The sequence below is a fragment of the Jaculus jaculus genome, chromosome 8 (genome assembly GCF_020740685.1).
Source record: "Jaculus jaculus isolate mJacJac1 chromosome 8, mJacJac1.mat.Y.cur, whole genome shotgun sequence".
NCBI lineage: Eukaryota > Metazoa > Chordata > Mammalia > Rodentia > Dipodidae > Jaculus > Jaculus jaculus.
Genome location: NC_059109.1, coordinates 80,566,621 through 80,583,619, shown reverse-complemented (window position 1 = coordinate 80,583,619; position 16,999 = coordinate 80,566,621). Strand labels below are relative to the sequence as shown.

General features: G+C 47.7%; 1 protein-coding gene across 3 annotated transcripts in view; it reads right to left on the bottom strand.

The window, feature by feature from the left end:
- Sirpa (signal regulatory protein alpha) overlaps window positions 1–16,999 on the bottom strand; it is a 49,799-nt gene that overhangs the window by 15,453 nt on the left and 17,347 nt on the right. For 2 of the 3 annotated variants that reach the window (XM_012949421.2, XM_045156560.1), the window contains exons 3-7: window positions 14,958–15,311; window positions 9,653–9,970; window positions 8,910–9,242; window positions 6,940–7,047; window positions 3,503–3,527 (exon numbers count right to left, since the gene is read on the bottom strand). In XM_012949421.2, coding sequence (XP_012804875.2) covers window positions 3,503–3,527; window positions 6,940–7,047; window positions 8,910–9,242; window positions 9,653–9,970; window positions 14,958–15,311 — 1,138 coding nt within the window. The remainder of the gene's footprint in view (window positions 1–3,502; window positions 3,528–6,939; window positions 7,048–8,909; window positions 9,243–9,652; window positions 9,971–14,957; window positions 15,312–16,999) is intronic. The other variant, XM_045156561.1, reaches the window with a different exon arrangement.

Here is a 16,999-nt window from a genome sequence, read left to right as displayed (position 1 = left end):
TCCCAGTCAGTAAGTTCAAGGTTCCATGACAGAGCCTGTCTCAAAAAGAAAGATAGAAAGCAACTAAGATACCTAGTGTTGACCTCTAGCTTCTGCATGCATGGACTCATATGTACTTACACACACCATACACATGCAAAAGAAGAAAATAATAAATACTTACTGAATGAACTGATGTTTCCCCAGTGCCACAGGAGCAGGCCTTAGCATTTTTTCTGCTTTTGTTTTTAGCCCTCAGCTCAAGTCTGGCCCTAAACTGGGCTAATCCAGTAGAATAAATGAAACAATCAGAGCAGTCCTACTATTCTAAGAACACATGCAATAAATGTCTGACACGTGAATGAATGGCCATCCAAATGAACTCCAGTGCCCAATTAAAGGAGTGGAGAACGTTTTTCTCTTGTGTGAGTAGGGGGATGTTCTGTCTGTATGTTCTAACCCAGGGAGTCAGGAGAGCCAGGCCCCTGGCTGGCCAGAAGCCTGCAGGGCCCTTTGAGCTCAAAGCAGCGGCCTCCCATGTGCCCTCTCTGAAGTGCTGGGTTGTCCCCCACACCAACGCCAACATCCCTGGGAAAGCGTCTGATCCCAGCATGCCAGGCCAGAGCCACTGCTGCCCGGGAAACCACCATTACTGCTCACTCACTCACCCTCTACTGCTTTGGTTTAGAGAGATGAAAGGAGCCTGTGATCTCCTAGCTCCCTGGGTAGGCTCACGCTGGAAAGATATGAAACAGCAGAAAATGCCTGGCTTCTCTGGGGAAGAAGAAACAGGCAGTGATGGAGAATGCTGCAGTTAGTGTTAGAAATCTGCACAGACTTGGGATTGCTGGGAATATGTCACATGACTTCTCTGGGCCTCCGCTGCCTTACCCACAGGATGGGGACAATAATAACCTTCAAGAACAGGGGCTCTCACAGCATGAATCATAAGCTCCAGGTGCAGCTTGTATTTGAACAGCCCTGGGGCATCTGCCAGGCACTCAAGACTGGAAACCACTGTCCTATGATAGGGATAGGAAGAGCTGGCAGAGTTTTTGTAATATCCACAATCACAAGTGAAACAATATTTGTAAAGGGGCACATGGGTGTGTGGGATATTCCAAGTGCTCGGTAACTGGAAGCTGAGACTGCTGTCATTATTCTCAGTATTAACATTGTCCTTTTCTTATGGAACTACAGTGTCTAACAGGAGTGATAAGACAAGTGAAAAAACCAAGACAACATAAACAGAACTGAAGAGAGGGAGAGAGTTTCAGGGGCTCAGACTGAAGAACTCCTGGTCCCCATCAGTTGTAAGTAATAGTAATCATTCATTCATTCAACAACCCTTTGCCCACTTATTTATCCCATCCCAGAGACAATGCCAAGTTCAGGAGCTACTGGCTATGAATAGGAAGGACATTCAAGATGCATTCAAGATATGGATTATAAAATGGGGACAAGAGCAGAGCCATCTGGAACACACCAGGATCTTTATTGCTGGGTACCAGGAGGCTCTCAGAAAGCCCTATGCCCCTGGAGGAAACACTAGCCTTGCTGAGCTGGAAGGATGAAAGGGAGGGAGGGTATCAGGTGAAAAGCTACATGGTGCACAACTCCAGGGGACTCTGCCCCAGTGTCTGTGGCTGTGGAGACGCTGATAGGACATGGGAGGAGGGGGATGATATCTGAGAAGCACTAGGAGGAAAGCAGGGTCCAAATATGTGACATGGGGAAGGGGACATGGCATAGCTCAGACACACAAGGCCTCTAGACATATCTTGAAGGCCACAGGAAGAGCCTAAAGGTCTCAGAACAGAGGATGGAGACAAGTCAGGTTCCTGGGATCAGCGTACCAAGTGTGGAAATGTGACAGACAAAAGGCCAAAATTCCCTGGAGGGTAGCACATGGGGGGGGTGGGACTCAGCTAATACAGGCTTGTTGGAGAGGCAATTCTTCATTCCAAGGGCAGTGTGTACTCTCCCACTGGGCAGAACATGGGCAAACAAGCTCCTCAGAGGGTCTGGAGACAAGTGTGACATTCCTGCTACATCTAACCACAACTAGTATATATTACACTCACTGCCCATGGGCCCCCAACTAGGACACAGTTCTGTTATTGTTTCCAAATAAATGTGACTTATCCTCGACTCTATATCCAAACTATCAGCAAGTCTTCTTGGCTCCAACATGGCCCAGGCCTCCATTTTCTGCTTAAACCATTACAATAGTCTCTACATCTCCTACAGCTCAATGTGCATACATAGAGAAGGTGATACCTTCAAAACAAGTTAGAGGGGCTGGAGAGATTGCCCAATAATTAAAGGTGCTTGCTCGCAAAGCCTGATGGCCTGGGTTTGATTCTTCAGTACCACATGGCACATGTGTCTGGCATTTGTCTGCAGTGGCAGGAGGCCCTGGTGTGCCAATTCTCCACCCCTCTTGTATCTCTTGTTTTTCTCAAATAATTATTATTTTTAAAGTTAGATTACATCTCTCCCATAGAAACCTCAAGTCCTAAACAGCCACAAGTCCTAGACCACTGGCCTCCATTTCAAATGCTCTATTCAATTCTGAACTCTAGAAGGCATGCAAGCATGGGGGGAGAGGTATCATCACAACCCATCTGGTGACACAACTTGACCTGAATCAACACGAAGCTATTTGCAGTTTCATCTGTCATGCAGGCATGTTTATAGGGCAGACTATAAGTGCTGCCTTATTCTGCTGGGGATGATTAGAACCCTTCCTACAAGCCAGGAGAGCCTTTTCCTAGAAGGGTTGCAGTACATCTGTTGCACAGGCTTCTGCCTCTCCTGCCCATCAGCTACCTGGGCCCCAGTAAAAGGGCCTCATGCTGTACCCCACCCCATAGCCTGGCCTGATCTCTCATCCAGCATCCTCCTTCTGGCCATAGCTACAAGCTGTAGGTCCCTGACAATTGCTCCCCTCTTAGTGGTGGCCACTTCTTCTGGTTCAGTGAGCCCTGCCCCCATGGACCTCCAAGTCCTCGCTACGTGGAGTTATTATGTCTGGAAGGTTGTACTTCCACACTCACTGCCTACAGTCTGAGCAGAGGTTCATTCTTGTACATAAATGTATTCAGTCCCCAGAACAAAGCCATGCACAGTAGGGCTCTGCAAATGTAAACCACTATACTACATGTTTTCTGTGAGTGATGCCTTCTGCCTGAGCCCAGAGCAGGCTATGAGTATGGGACCACATCCTGCTAAAGAGCTCAGTATACAGCTACTTAAAGAATAAGTATATGGGTTGGGTTTGAGGAGATTAGTCCAACACAGTACATAGGATATTGTGAAATAGACAGAGTGAGAAGGGAGTTTTCAACCACATTCCTAGACCACTAGGCTGATTTCAGAATCAGGGGACAGCAGGCAAGAGACTACTGTCACTATGCCCTGAAGCTCCTTTAAGACAATGACCAAGAACAGATCTGGTGCAATTAAGGTACAAGAGAGTCAGTGATACACTATTAGCACCCTGGCCCAGCAAGGCACTTACCTTGTGGAAGAAGTAGACCCCTTGGCTGAAAGACAAAAAAAAAAAAAAATGTTATTTATCCCAAAACACTTTGCTGTCTCACTTTCTTTGGGCAAAGGTTTGCCTCTAGAGACAAAGGGAGGTTGAATGAAGCAGAGGAAGCCCTGATGCCCAGCTGGGTGGCCTACTGTCTTCCAGGGAGGCAGTGAGAAGGGTAAGCTGGGCTTCTGCCTTCCCTGCTTTTAAGATGTCAATTGTTCAGAAACAGCTTTCAACCAGTTGTTCTCCTTGCCTCCTCTAGGACTCTTCTCCATATAGGTACAAACTTTTGCAGACACACTACTGAGTAGATTCTAGCAGGGCTTCAAGCTGAGCAGGTATGAACCCTAGACCTGCTCCTCACTCACCTGTACACCCTGGGTAAGTCACTCCTCTCAGCTTCTCAACTAACAGGGTTAGCCTAGACATCCATTTATTTAACCATCTGCACTTTCCCAGAAAGCATTTGCCTGACTCAGGGGTTTTAGGACAGTGACATAGGGAGGGAATCTTACAGGGGCTGCTGAGGCTCTGGGGCAGGCAGACTCTCTTTTTACTGTAAAACTAATTAAAAGACAACACATGCACTCCGATGTGCTCAGCACTGTACTTTAACAGACTGGTGGATGCCTCTGCTCCAAAAGCTTGGGCAGCTTGATGAAGCAAGCTGGGGCCTGCTTCAGGCTGAATCTTGAGGTGAACAGGTAACAGCAGGGAGGTATGTCACATCCAAATGAGGGCCCCTGGGAGTCCAGGGACAAGATGTTCATCATCCTCATTTTAAACAGATAGTGTGTGTCTCCCCAGGGTCATAGAGATGGCATGTGAGAGGGTTGAAATGGAGACCATCACCCTGAATATGCAGAGGTGGCTGGGGTGGGGGAGAAATGAGGGTTCCTTAGGATGGAGGGTAGAAGGAAGCAGTATGATGTGTATGGGAGGTCCTCATGTATCCCTGGCTTTGAATCCTGGCCCATCTATCAGCTGGCAGGCTCTGAGCAAGTTTTATGAATTGCCTTGTCTTAGTATGATCTGTGAAACGGCTTAGTGAGACCTTCCCCAAGGTCTGTGGTGAAACTAACTATTTTTCTATGCAAAGCACCAGGAGCATATGCTAGCTATTGCCATCCTGGAGCCTGAGTTTGGGAGCTAGGTTCTGCACATAGCCCACCAGTCAAGGGCCAGGTGGGCTCTTGTGTCTGCAGCCCTCCATTCTTCCTCTGCTCCCCTAGGCACTGGTGACTAGCACCACCCACAGTGATGGGCTGCAATATGCCAGGAGCTGGGGGCATGTGGCATCCCATGTACCTAGGAGTAGGCCTCAGAATGGAATAGCTAGAAATCACAAGTGCCCCAGCCACTTGTAGGGACCTGCTTCCCACCCAAGTGGGAGATCCTCTAAGCACTCTGGGAGTTGCTGGCAGATGTAGCAAGGCCCACCTCTAGCCCTCCCAAATGGGCACTTGGGGCTTGTCTGGTGTTTCAGCTGGCCCAGGAAGGACAGAAATTGGGGACACTGGTAGAGGGGTGCTGATGGGATATGTGACTAATGGACCACATGCTGTCCCTGCTCAATCAGATGCTCAGCCACAGAACAGCAAGTTCAAACAGCACTAGCCACTTTTCAGGCTATGGCTCAGTAGGGTCACAAGCAGTATTTTTAGTTTGTTGGGTTTTTTGAGGTAGGGTCTTGCTCTAGCTCTGGCTGACCTGGAATTCATTCTGTAGCCCCAAGCGGGCCTCAAACTGACAATTATCCTCCCACTCCTGCCTTCTGGGTGCTGGGGCTAAAGCCATGTGTCACCATGCCTGGCTACATCCAGCATTTTCTCAAATATTTTTATTTGAGAGAAAGAAAAAGAAACATACAGACACAGAGAGAATGGGTACACCAGGGCATCTTGCTGCTGCAAACAAACTCCAGATGCATGCACCACTTTGTGCATCTGGCTTTATGTGTGAGGTGGGGAACAGAACCTGAGTCATCAGCTCTGCAAGCGCCTTTAAGCACTGAGCTGTTGCCTCTCCTTCCTACAACCAGCATTTTTTTTTCTTTGAGGTGGGGTCTCACTTTAGTCCAAGCTAACCTGAAACTCACTCTGTAGTTCCAGGCTGGCTTTGAACTCAATAGTGATTCTCCTACCTCTGTGTCTGGAGTGCTGGGATTAAAAACATGCACTACTGCGCCACGCTCAGCATTTTTAACAGAAGAGAACAGAATATGTATAACCAGAAAAGAAAAAAAAAATACTAGTTTCCATTTGTTCTAAAGGGGTATGTTGGGTTGAGCTATTATTTCTATCACTTATAGTAAAAGATTGTGGCTGGGCATGGTGGTACAACCTATAATCCCAGCACTCAGGAAGCAGAGATAAGAGAGAATTGCCATGAGTCCAAGGCCACCCTGAGACTACATAGTGAATTGCAGGTCAGCCTGGGATAGAGCAAAACCCTACCTTGAAAAACAAAAACAAAACAAAACAAAAAAGGCAGACTGTGGAAATATCAGGTTAGTACTGTGCCTTTTTAGAGTCACAGAAGAAACATGCACCTTAATGGAATCCTGGAATGTATGAATGTATCAGACCTACCATTTCACAGCAGCTCACTTTGGTTTCCTAACTACCCTCCAAATCAGTGCCCCTAACTTGAGTGACCTTGCATAAGTCAGCTGAAACATGCCCCTGTGAGCATCCCCAACTGTTGAGGCCAAATAAAATACTAACCTCCTCTCACAGATGAGGGGTGAGGCTGGTGGAGGCTGAACTTATTGTCTATATGAAATAAGGGTCTGGAGCCCTGGTTGACCTGACTTTAGAGTCACAGGCTCTGCTACAGTGACACAAAGCGTATGTATGCAAACAAGACGACTTGGGACTGTACCTCCTTCTGAAGAGTCAAAGGCCACTTGCTTTGCCACTATGAAGGCCCTTCTTGGAAGGAGCTTAGGTTTCTGAGTCACTTGGGTGCCAGGCAGTTTCCTAACATGTAATAATGTATAGCCTCCACCACCTACCCATTTACCCTGCCTTGGCAGTAGGTGAGCTATCAACCCTACTCTTGCTCAGCTTCCCGCTAGAGAATCTGCCCATGTAAGAAGAAAGCAGAAGTCTACAGGCAGCTCCTGGGAAAGATCATTTCTTCTCTAAATCTGGTAGGTTGTTCCCAAGGCCTACCCACTATCCTGAAAACTCTCTGCTTCCACCTCAATAGTGGGCCCATATAGAGTGAAAGCTTGGACAGTGGCAGACATTTTGCAACCACAAGGGTACATCTGAGTACTCACAGGATGCTGAAGCTTCCACATCAACCCCAGTACTACCTTTTCAGCTTCTTGTCACTACAGGTCAGTGATGTTCAAGGCACCCAGTAGCCTTCCTTAGGAAGGACAGCCAGGAAGAAAAAGTGACTCCACCCACCTTTCTTCTGTTTGATCCGGAGGAGGTAGAGGACTGCCATGAGCAGAACCACCAGCAAGGCACACACCACACCTGCTGCGATGAAGACACTCCAGCTGACAGGCTCATCTGAGAATCACATGGAGACAGGCTTCATGCATGCAACTTAAAAACAGAGAAACAAGGCCTACTTCCCTGTTCTCACAACATGGGTATCCTTAGCTGAGAGCACCTGGCCAGGACTCCTTGGATGTCAAGAGCCACCTGGGTCTCCCCACACCTGCCCATGAAGGTCACTCATGAGCAGTACAAAACCCCTACTGAGGGCCAAAGGGAACAATATATGCTGCTGGCAGCCACAGAAGACACTATGCTGCAAGGCACACTTCTGTGAATAAAAACTCATCCTTTTCATCTGGAATGAATGAACCACAGGGTGACCACAATGGCACATGATCCATCAGAAACTGAAGCCAGGTGTAGTGGTGCATGCTTTTAATCCCAGCACTCGGGAGGCTGAGGTAGGACTGCCATGCGTTCAAGGCCAGCCTGCCCTACAGAGTGAATTCCAGGTCATCCTGGGCTTAAGAAAGCCAGACAGAAACTGAATCAGCAACTGTCAGCTGGGCTGGGAAGGATGGGAGTGAGCAAAGGATGTGCTACTGGCCATGAGCCCCACAGAGCACCCATGGTGTACCACCCACTATGTGCCCAGGACTGGCCCAGAGTGGGGTCTATCAGGGCTAGGCAGAAGGTCCTAGGCCAAAGGATAGTACTGTCATAGCATGGTTCTGAATCATAGAAACGTGGGCTCATATAAGTGCCCCTGACTAATCTTCATGCCGGCCATTGGGACCACATTCACTTGGCTGGTTTCCTGTGCTGCTACTGAGGCCAGTGATAATCTCTATCTCACCTGACAGCTCTGAAGATGACCCAATGAACCATTTACCCAACCCACTCTTATGCTTTCTTAGTGCCTACTGTGCTCTGCAGCTCTGGTGCAGAAATAGTCATGGTCCCTGCCAACTGAGGAGTGGTAAGGCTTATCTGCTTCACCAGAGGCTCAGAGTGAGGCACTGAGTTGCCCGAGGTCACACCTTAAGTCAGTGGCAAAGCAAACCATTGTGGACATCCATATAGTCTGTCTACCAAAACCACACATCCTACTAAAGCCAAGAATCAGTAAGACCAAGAGGGCACTGTGACTGTACAGCCCTTGGGCTTCTCTGGAGCTTTCCTAATGAACGCATGCAAAAATGGCTTCTGTTCCCATCCATTCAAAGGTTATGCATAAAGCATCAGCTGTGGCAGTGACAAGTGATGGGGCATTTCACTGCAAGGCTACTGAAGCGCTGCCATTTTCAAGACAAAGAGTTCTACACTGACAACATATTGCAGAAGCTGAGAAAATGCTACTTCAATGCCCTGAATGATCTGAACTCTCATGGGACAATGGAAGCACGACATTGGTCCTAAATGTGAGTACCCTGGCCTAAAAGTGCTCTTTGGGTAACTGTCTCATGGAAAATCATGTGGATGACAGTGTGAACAAGGATGCTCATTGTAGCACTGACTGCCCTTGAACCAGACTGCCAGCATCTCATGGGGGAGGGGGCAGGCATGGGTGAGGACATGGCACAGAGCAGAGGTCAGACAGAGTGCAGAGCAGAGAAGGGCTGTAAGAGTGTAACAACTGCTAGGTGAAGAAGGCAGGAGGCAGAATGCAAGGAAAGGGTGATCCTTGCTTCCTCCCATCTCTCTTCTTAGTATTTGTTATGCAAAAAGGTTACCAAGATATGAGTTGCACTCACACCAGTGTTGACTCTGAGGGCATGGGAGCTGTGGGAGTGGAGATGACTGAAAATTCTACTTTATGTTTACAGACTTCTAAATTGTTCTATAAGCATCACATATGGCTTTTAATATTTAACAAAAAAGAAAATTAATATAAAATTTAAAGTGCCAGTCAGCAGTAGTGGAGGTCTCACCAAGGGCAGTATCCATGCCCTGCTCCTTCTGCTGGGCAGAGACTGCCAGGGTATGGTTTTTGGTGATCGCTGGCTGCCCATCGTGCTCCACCTGGCAGGTGAGCACTATATCTTCTCTATGGGCAGATGAGTTCACTAGGAGCCAGCTTGTCCGATTATAGGTCCCATCTTTGTTCTCTGTGATAGTTGAGGCCACTTCTGTCCGGGATGTGTTTCCATTCTCCAACCACGTCAGCTGGATTTTCATGGGGTAGAACTTCTGCACCTGGCAGGTGACATTCGCCTGGGTCCCTGTCATCGAGGGCTGTTGGGTGATCTCCAAGGTAGGTGGAACTGAAACAGCACAGGCAGAAGCTCTGACCTTAAGCCAAAGACAGATCTCTGAAGAGGAGCAGGAAAGCCAAGCCTTGCCTACCCAGGACACTGCTAGGCATGCAACAGGAGCTCCAACTCTGAGGGTGTGCACATAAATGAAATCACTAAGCACAGCACCCAGCACACAAGTGTGCTCCTATTAGGATGGCAATGAGTGAAATCAATAGGTACAAGCCCTGGCATGCAGGAGGAATGCAAAAATGAGAGCAAAACAAGTGCAACCTCTAGATAGGCACATGGGGTTTGGTTCATACTAGGTATGCAACAACTGTAGTTGTTGTTGGTAAAAATACACACAACTACCAGCACAGTGCTAGTCACAGGGCAGTGGTCCTTGTGGGCCTGGGCTGGAAGTCAAGGACATCTACCTCGAATGGTATCAGACAAGTTAGCCGTCCCACGAAGAGGGCCTCCCTGCAAGGTGATGTGGGTCACCTCACAGATGACCTGAGAATGAACGTCCCCAGGACCCAGCATCACTTGGGCTGTGCTGGAGACATTGTAGGAGACACTCTCTCCTGCGGGGTCCACTGTGGTCTGGAAGTGGGAGAGCTCCTTCCCATTTTTGAACCACTTCAGGGTGATGTTCCTCGGGGAGAAGCCATGAGACTTGCAGGTGAAGCTCACTGTCTGCTCAGGTGCAACCCTGGCCGCAGGGCCGGATACCACAGGTGGAGAGGGTCTGGCTACAAAGGAGCATTTACAGACAAGAGACATGATTGTGATATCATTACTTATGGAAGAGAGTGATGCTGTGAACAACTTTCCTACATATCATCATTATTACTGGGGTTCTGGAGATTGGTCCACAGCCTCCTGCATGCCTAGCACATGGTCTATCACTAAGCTACGTCACCAGTCCCAAAACATTACTTGTTAAACCTTCTGACAAAGCCCCAAGAGCTGTGACAGAGGCTCCAAGAAGTGAGCAAGTCAGGCAGTGAGGTGGGGCAAGCCTAGGTGGAATACCAGCCCTGAGGTCCTTCTCTGTGCATCACAATCTGGGCATACAGGAAATTAATGTGCTCTCATTCATTGTTTCGACTGCTTCCAACTGGCCTCCCATGAAAGATTTACTAACCTACAGGGAGTGTTCACAGAAGGAAACATGGGGGACAAATGGCATTGTGTGACAGCCATGAAGCTGGATCCTGGAGAGCTGCCCTGAGATGTGTGCACCTCCCAGAGCCACAGTTGTGGAATGGGGTGATGCTGTTTCTTTCCTGGTGGCAAGGTGGGTGAAATGAGCCATGGAAGCTTCCTCTGTGGATGACAGACACAGAGGAGATGCTTCTCAAGAGGAAACCCCCATCAGCCCTCACTCCAGGCTTCTTTCCTATTGGCAGCTCTCCTTGTAAGAAAGACAACTGCACTTTTGTTCTTTCCATGTATGTATTTCAGTAGGTCTCATCCATGCCAAGTCCCATATGGCAAAGGAAGAGACTAACGTGAACTTTTTTTGGGATCTGGGAATTACTATTGGTTAGTTTGGGACTGGAAACACAGATCACCAAGAGCTGAGAAAGCCAAAAAGTGGTTCTTAAAAAAAAAAAAAAAAAAAACCTTTCTTTTTCAAATATTTATGTGAGAGAGAAAGAGAGAGAGAGAGAGAGATGCAGAGCGAGTGAGAGACAGAAGGAGAGAAAGAATGAGTGTGCCAGGACCTATAGCCACTGCAAACAAACTCCAGATGCATGTGCCTCCTTGTACATCTGGCTTATGTAGGCACTGGGGAATTGAACCTGGATCCTTAGGCTTTACAGACAAGCACTTTAACCACTAAGACATCTCTTCAGCCCCAAAGGTGGTTCTTAATCCTTACTTCATTACCAGACACATAAAGAGAGGCCCATTGAGCAAGCAAAAACACTTCTAGTCCTGAAGGTATACACATGGGTGACTCAGACAGGCAGTATCTTTGTGGACTAGTCTCCAAATCACTAATTATTACCCTGTACCATCACTGGGCAGCAAATACCACACACATTTCCATTTGTCAATATTTAACTTGCTCACTAATACCCTTCAAATATGTTGTGGGTACAGTACTGAGGATGCTGCTGGAAAAGTGTAGTTACTTATACACCAGCAGAGCTGGCCTTCTGATTCTGCTTCCTACCCTTGGATTTAACCAACAGCAAGTGAAAAATATTTTAAAAGCTGTATCTGCACAGAATCTGAAGAGACTTTTTTGTTATTATTCCCTAAACACACATGTCTTTAAACAGCATTTGTATTGTACTAGGTAGTATAAGCAATCCAGAGATGATTTAAAATACATGACAGAGTGTGCATAGGATATGTGAACATCTATACCTTTTTAGATGAGGACCCGGAATGTCTTTGTATATGGTATCTACAAAGTTCCAGAACCCATCCCACATGGATACCACATGACAACTGGAGTTATCTGTTGCATTCTGTAGAGCTCAGTACTGGCTGCTCACTCTGCACTTATCAGTTTGTAAGGGGGTCCTAGTGTAAATCCTTCTGTGGGACAAGGCTCAGAAAAGAATGTGGCTGGCCAAAAGCACACAATGTAGAGGGTGGAGCTCATCTCTTCCCACACAGATGATTGATTTTACCATCTGATCTTTGTCTCCTGAGCCTGTGTTCCCTCTAGATAAAGTGGATTAAAAATACCACCCTAGGAAGATGAGGATGACACCAATCACAGCACCCAGTATACAGCAGGTATTAAAAACATAACACCTAAATCTACTATCTTCACTAGCTCTGAAACTACAGCCAGAGGAACAATAGAAGCTGTGCAGAGACACCAGGAAGAGTCTCCACCCAGTTCCTGAAGCTGCCCTAAAAAAACTGAACGAGAGGAGAAGCCACTATATTAGTGAGTTCCTCTCTCTGAGTAATCTTCTCAGGACCTAAGTTTGGCCATCAGCTTCAAAACACCAACAGAATCACAGGTGCTTCATCTATGAGCTATTTATAGAGCAAGCACCAGGAGCTCTGTCATCTGTGGTATTCTGGACCACCAGGGCAGGATCTGTGATAAGGGCGGTTTCGCTGGGCCCCAGTCCTGTTCATACATAGTCATGTGTAAGTCTCGAAGACTTCCCTGAGGCTAGGTCTGGCTGAGCAGGGATACCTGTGCTTCCCCTCCAGGTCCCTAGTCAGCTCCCTGCCCATTACTCGGCCATAGGGAGCACATGATATTTTGAAGCATAAGGGATTCTTATGTCCCAGCTTAAAGGGGAGGGGGAATCCAGCTTTTCTTCTGTGGCCTCAAGATAAGTAATTCTGGGTTGTCTGGCCTGGCTATGTTTTAGCATTCTCTGGTGTTGTTAGAAACTTCAGATGCCCAGATCCATGTCATATCAATTATAGCAGAATTTCCAGTTTAAGCTACTGAGTATAGGGTGTTTTTTAGTCTCTCATGTGAATCCAATGAGTAGTCAGATGGATAGCTGATAACCCATCATGACACCTCAGGCTTAGAGAGGGAAAATGACCCATCCAAGGTCACATGGACATAGTCTACATAGTTCCTATTGACATTTTCTGTAAGCCAGGCACTGTTTCAGTCCCAGCCATGCTCTGTAGGGGTATCACAGAAGGATGGGGTCACTGAGGCTGCTATGTAGATGGCTTTGTCCCAGATCACAGGCCACGAGTGTCTGAGCTGGGAAGTAGATACAGATATAGCTGGGCTCTGTCCCTACCCTCCTGGCCATTGCACTACTGAGACCCAGAAGTGACCTTAACACCCTCATACCTAAGGCTATGTTCACGCCCTCTCAATCCTCACAGAAACAATAACAAGGGGCCAGGCTGTCACCATTTACAGATGGGGAAACTGAGACCTCAGGAAAGCCAAGCTGTGATGGTTTATATTGACTGTCAACTTGACAGGACCTAGAATCAACTAGGAAAACAGTTTCTGGACATGCCTGTGAGGGATTATTTTGGCTGGGTAAGCTTACATGGGAAGAGACTCACATTAACTATGGGGCTGGGATCCTGGATTTTATAAAAAGGAGAGAGCTAGCCTGTCATCTGCCCCTGTCAGATTCCTAACACCACCCTAGAAAGGTGTATACTCCGAGTACTGGTTTAAGGAGAAAATGCTGTGATAAAGATGTACCATGTGGCAGCTCCCTGTCCCCTCTTATCGTCCTCTTTTCTGTTCCAGGGCATCCTTTATACCTACAACATGGCAAAGAGAAATCAAGCATGTGTGTCTCATCTGAGTTACCTGCTAGCTGTGGTTGTCTAAGTGTAAGAGATATGAGAAAGAAGAAAGCAAGAGAGAGGGAGAGAGGGAGGGGGGAGAGAGGGAGGAGGAAGGAGGGAGGGATAAAGAAAGACAGAGAGGCAGAGGCTATCTTTTCTGTCAAAGTGTTAAAAAGATAAACTTAATTTTGGAAGGAAAGCATTATGTGGGAGGCCCCTTTCCTTAGTCAGCTGTTCTAAGACTCAAGGAATTATTTGTCTTTGAGACCAAAAGAGTCAACAATCCTCAAAACCAAAGCTTCTAGTTTAGCATCTGGTTAAAGGTCCCTAAATCTTTCATTCTTTTAGGTTTCTTCTAGAAACTGTGCTGTCTTTATATTTCAGTCAACTGCGCAAGACAGATTTTCACATTAGGAGATAAAAACCCAGGAGGACATCAGCTGGGTATGTGCTGACCTGTCTGGACTCTTTAAGGCTATGCGTCCTTCTGGAGAAGTAGTAAACACTGCCTTGCCAATCTACTTTAGATTGCATTTTCATTACTGGACCCCGGACTCCCTCTCTCCCTTCCTCCTTCCCTTCCTTCCCGTCCTCCCTCCTTCCCTCCCTCCCTCCTTTCTTCCCACCCACCCTCCCTCCCTCCCTCTTTCCCTCCCTTCCTCCCTCTCTCTTTTTGTTTTGTTTTGTTTTGTTTTTCAATAGGGTTTCATTCTGGCTCAGGCTGACCTGGAATTCACTATGTAGTCTCAGGGTGGGCCCAAATTCTTGGAGATCCACCTACCTCTGCTTCCCTGGTGCTGGGATTAAAGGCATGCACCACCATGCTCAGCCTTCTCTCTGTCTTTTTGTTGTTGTTGAGGCAGAGTCTCAGTGTAGGCCAGGCTGACTTGGAATTCCATAGCCCAGACTGGCTTCAAACTCATGCAATTCTCCTACTTCAGCCTTCTGAGTGCTAGGATTAAAGGCATGCACTACCACACCCAGCCTCCAGACTCATTTCTAGCATAGGCAACTAACACAAGCACCTCCTGAGTACCTGTCTCCCATGCAAAGATGGTTTCATTGCCCAGGCATCAAGGAGCTTGGCTTCTGGTCTATATTCTGGCATTCACTGGCCATGTGACCAGTGAGCAGCATTGTGGCCACCTAGAGGAAGAGCCCACCAGAAGTAGAAGGCCAGGTCTGACCCTGTGACTGGGTAAATTCCTCAAACTTAGGGCTGAGCCAGACTGCGAAAGGAGCAGTCATGGAACAGGTAGATGAGGAGTGCAGATGTCCCCTAACTTACTGTGGTAAGCAAACAGCAAGGCCTCTTCAGGCTCTGGCTTCCCTGACTTACACAAGGTCAGGGAAGAGTTCAGATCATGAACATGAACTCCTCCCTCTGCACCTGCTATATAAGCTCCTGGACAGGGGAAGGGAATCATTCTTGACCTCTGCTATACATTAGGGGAGGAAGTAAGCCCAGGCTATACTCACCACACACAGAGAGCTCCGTGCCTCCTCCAGTCTGAAACTCCTTGTCAGAGTCTGATTTCTGCAATTTCACACAGTAGTAGATGCCAGCATCTGCTGGGGTCACGTTACTAATGCGGATGGTAAAGTCCAAGTTGTTTCTCTTAGAAGTATCTGTTACATTTGTGACTCGGGGGAAGTGCTCTTTTGTGAACTTGTATATTACCTCCCGGCTCTGTCCTACCCCTCTGAACCACTGTATGGGCCCCACTGGAAGCTGGGAGGTCACAGTGCAATTCAGAGTGGCTGTCTCCCCAGAGGCAACAGACACTGTCTTCTCAGGCTGAATCACCTTTAGGTCCTCTTGTGCATCTGCTCCTGCAAAGGAAGACAGCAGCCGTTATTCATGCTGAAGGGACCTTTACAGGTTCAGGTTGACCAACAACTTTCACTTACTGGGCACATGCTACAAATGCAACTTGAACTTGGCATGTTGCACATGTTACCATTTAACCCTCACATGGGCCATAATTCCAAGACCGTTGCACAAACGAGGAAACTGAGGCACAAGAATGCTAAGTCATGAGGCCCAGTGCAAAGTGCCTGAACCCTTTGTGAAATGTCAAGTTTGAGCTGGCCCTCTGGAATTTCAATCTAATTCCATCAACAAGGAGGAGACCCTGAACTCTACAATAAAGAACAGCCTGGAAAGGGGGCAGGCTGGAGACCCCTGGTGTGCATGAACTCCACGAGGAGATAGACTGTTTCTGTGTTGGACCAGAAAGCAGGGAAGCTATACTCAACAGCCTGAGTGGTAGGAGAGTCAAGAATGTGGGCTCCAGCCAGACTCAGTGGCATACAGCCACATCAACTGGGACCGATACTTGGGTGACAAAGAAGACCCATGTTCAACTACTGCCAAATGTCGCAGGGATATATGTGAGTGTGGCTTTGGCTTACACAAAACTGTTTATGAATCTCAGCCTTGATTTCCTCACATGCAAAAGCTCGTCATGAGCCTACCAGTGAAGCCATACAACCTGAGGCTGGGAAGGTAATGATACCAAAAAGTAGTATCTTGGCTGCAGTGATCAAACTGGCTTGAAACCTGATGCACACCCTTATTCACGTGTGATCCCAGCTTAGCCATCAATTTTGAGCCTCAGTTTCCTTAGCTACAAGATGGGTAGAGTCCCCATCCCTCTGCCTTCTGTAAAGCAAAGATCACATAAGTCCCTCAGCATTGAAAGGGAAGCCACAAACAGTGAGAGGTGGAAAGGTGTTGTTGCTCAAACTTCCCTCCCAGCAAGCCTCCCCCAGTCCTGCCTGCACTGAAGAGTGGAGTCATGGAAGGTACAGCTGGCAGGAGTCTTAGAGATCAGCTATGAGCAGACGCCAGTGGGCACATGAGAGACCTTGGGGGCAGAGGTGAGGACATGAACAGGAGGACATGGAGGAGGGAGAAGTTTCTATGTGCTGTTTTCAGATGCCCAGCCGGCCAAGAGACTCCAGCTTAGAGCAAAACTCAGCCAGGGCCCCAATTCAGGCCTAGGCAAGGTATGGATCTTAAAGACCTTGAAGAAACACATATCTCTGTGTCCACCAGGGAGTATCCTAGGACTCCTCTTAGAAACCAAAATCTAGGTGCTGAAGAGGTAACTCAGTCAGCAAAATGCTTGCCTCACAAGCATGAGGACCTGAGTTCAATACTCCATTACACATGTAAAACTGCCAAGCAAGGTACTGCATACCTGTAATCCCAATGCTGGGGAGGCAGAAACGGGAAGATACCTGGGGCTTACTGACCAGACAGTGTAGCCTAATTGGTACTTTAGGCCAATGAGAGACCCTACCTCAAAGGAGGTAGGTGGTGGTTTCTGAGGATAACACTTGAGGTGGTCCTCAGGCCTCCATGTACCAACTTGCGTGTGGACATGCACACACACATTACAAGAGGAGGAGGCAGAGATGGAGAAAGGAAGAGAGAAGGGAAGGAATGAAGGAAGAAGCCAATCCAAGGCTGGGGAGAAATGGTGCAGTAAGTAAAGGGCCTGAGTTTGGACAAC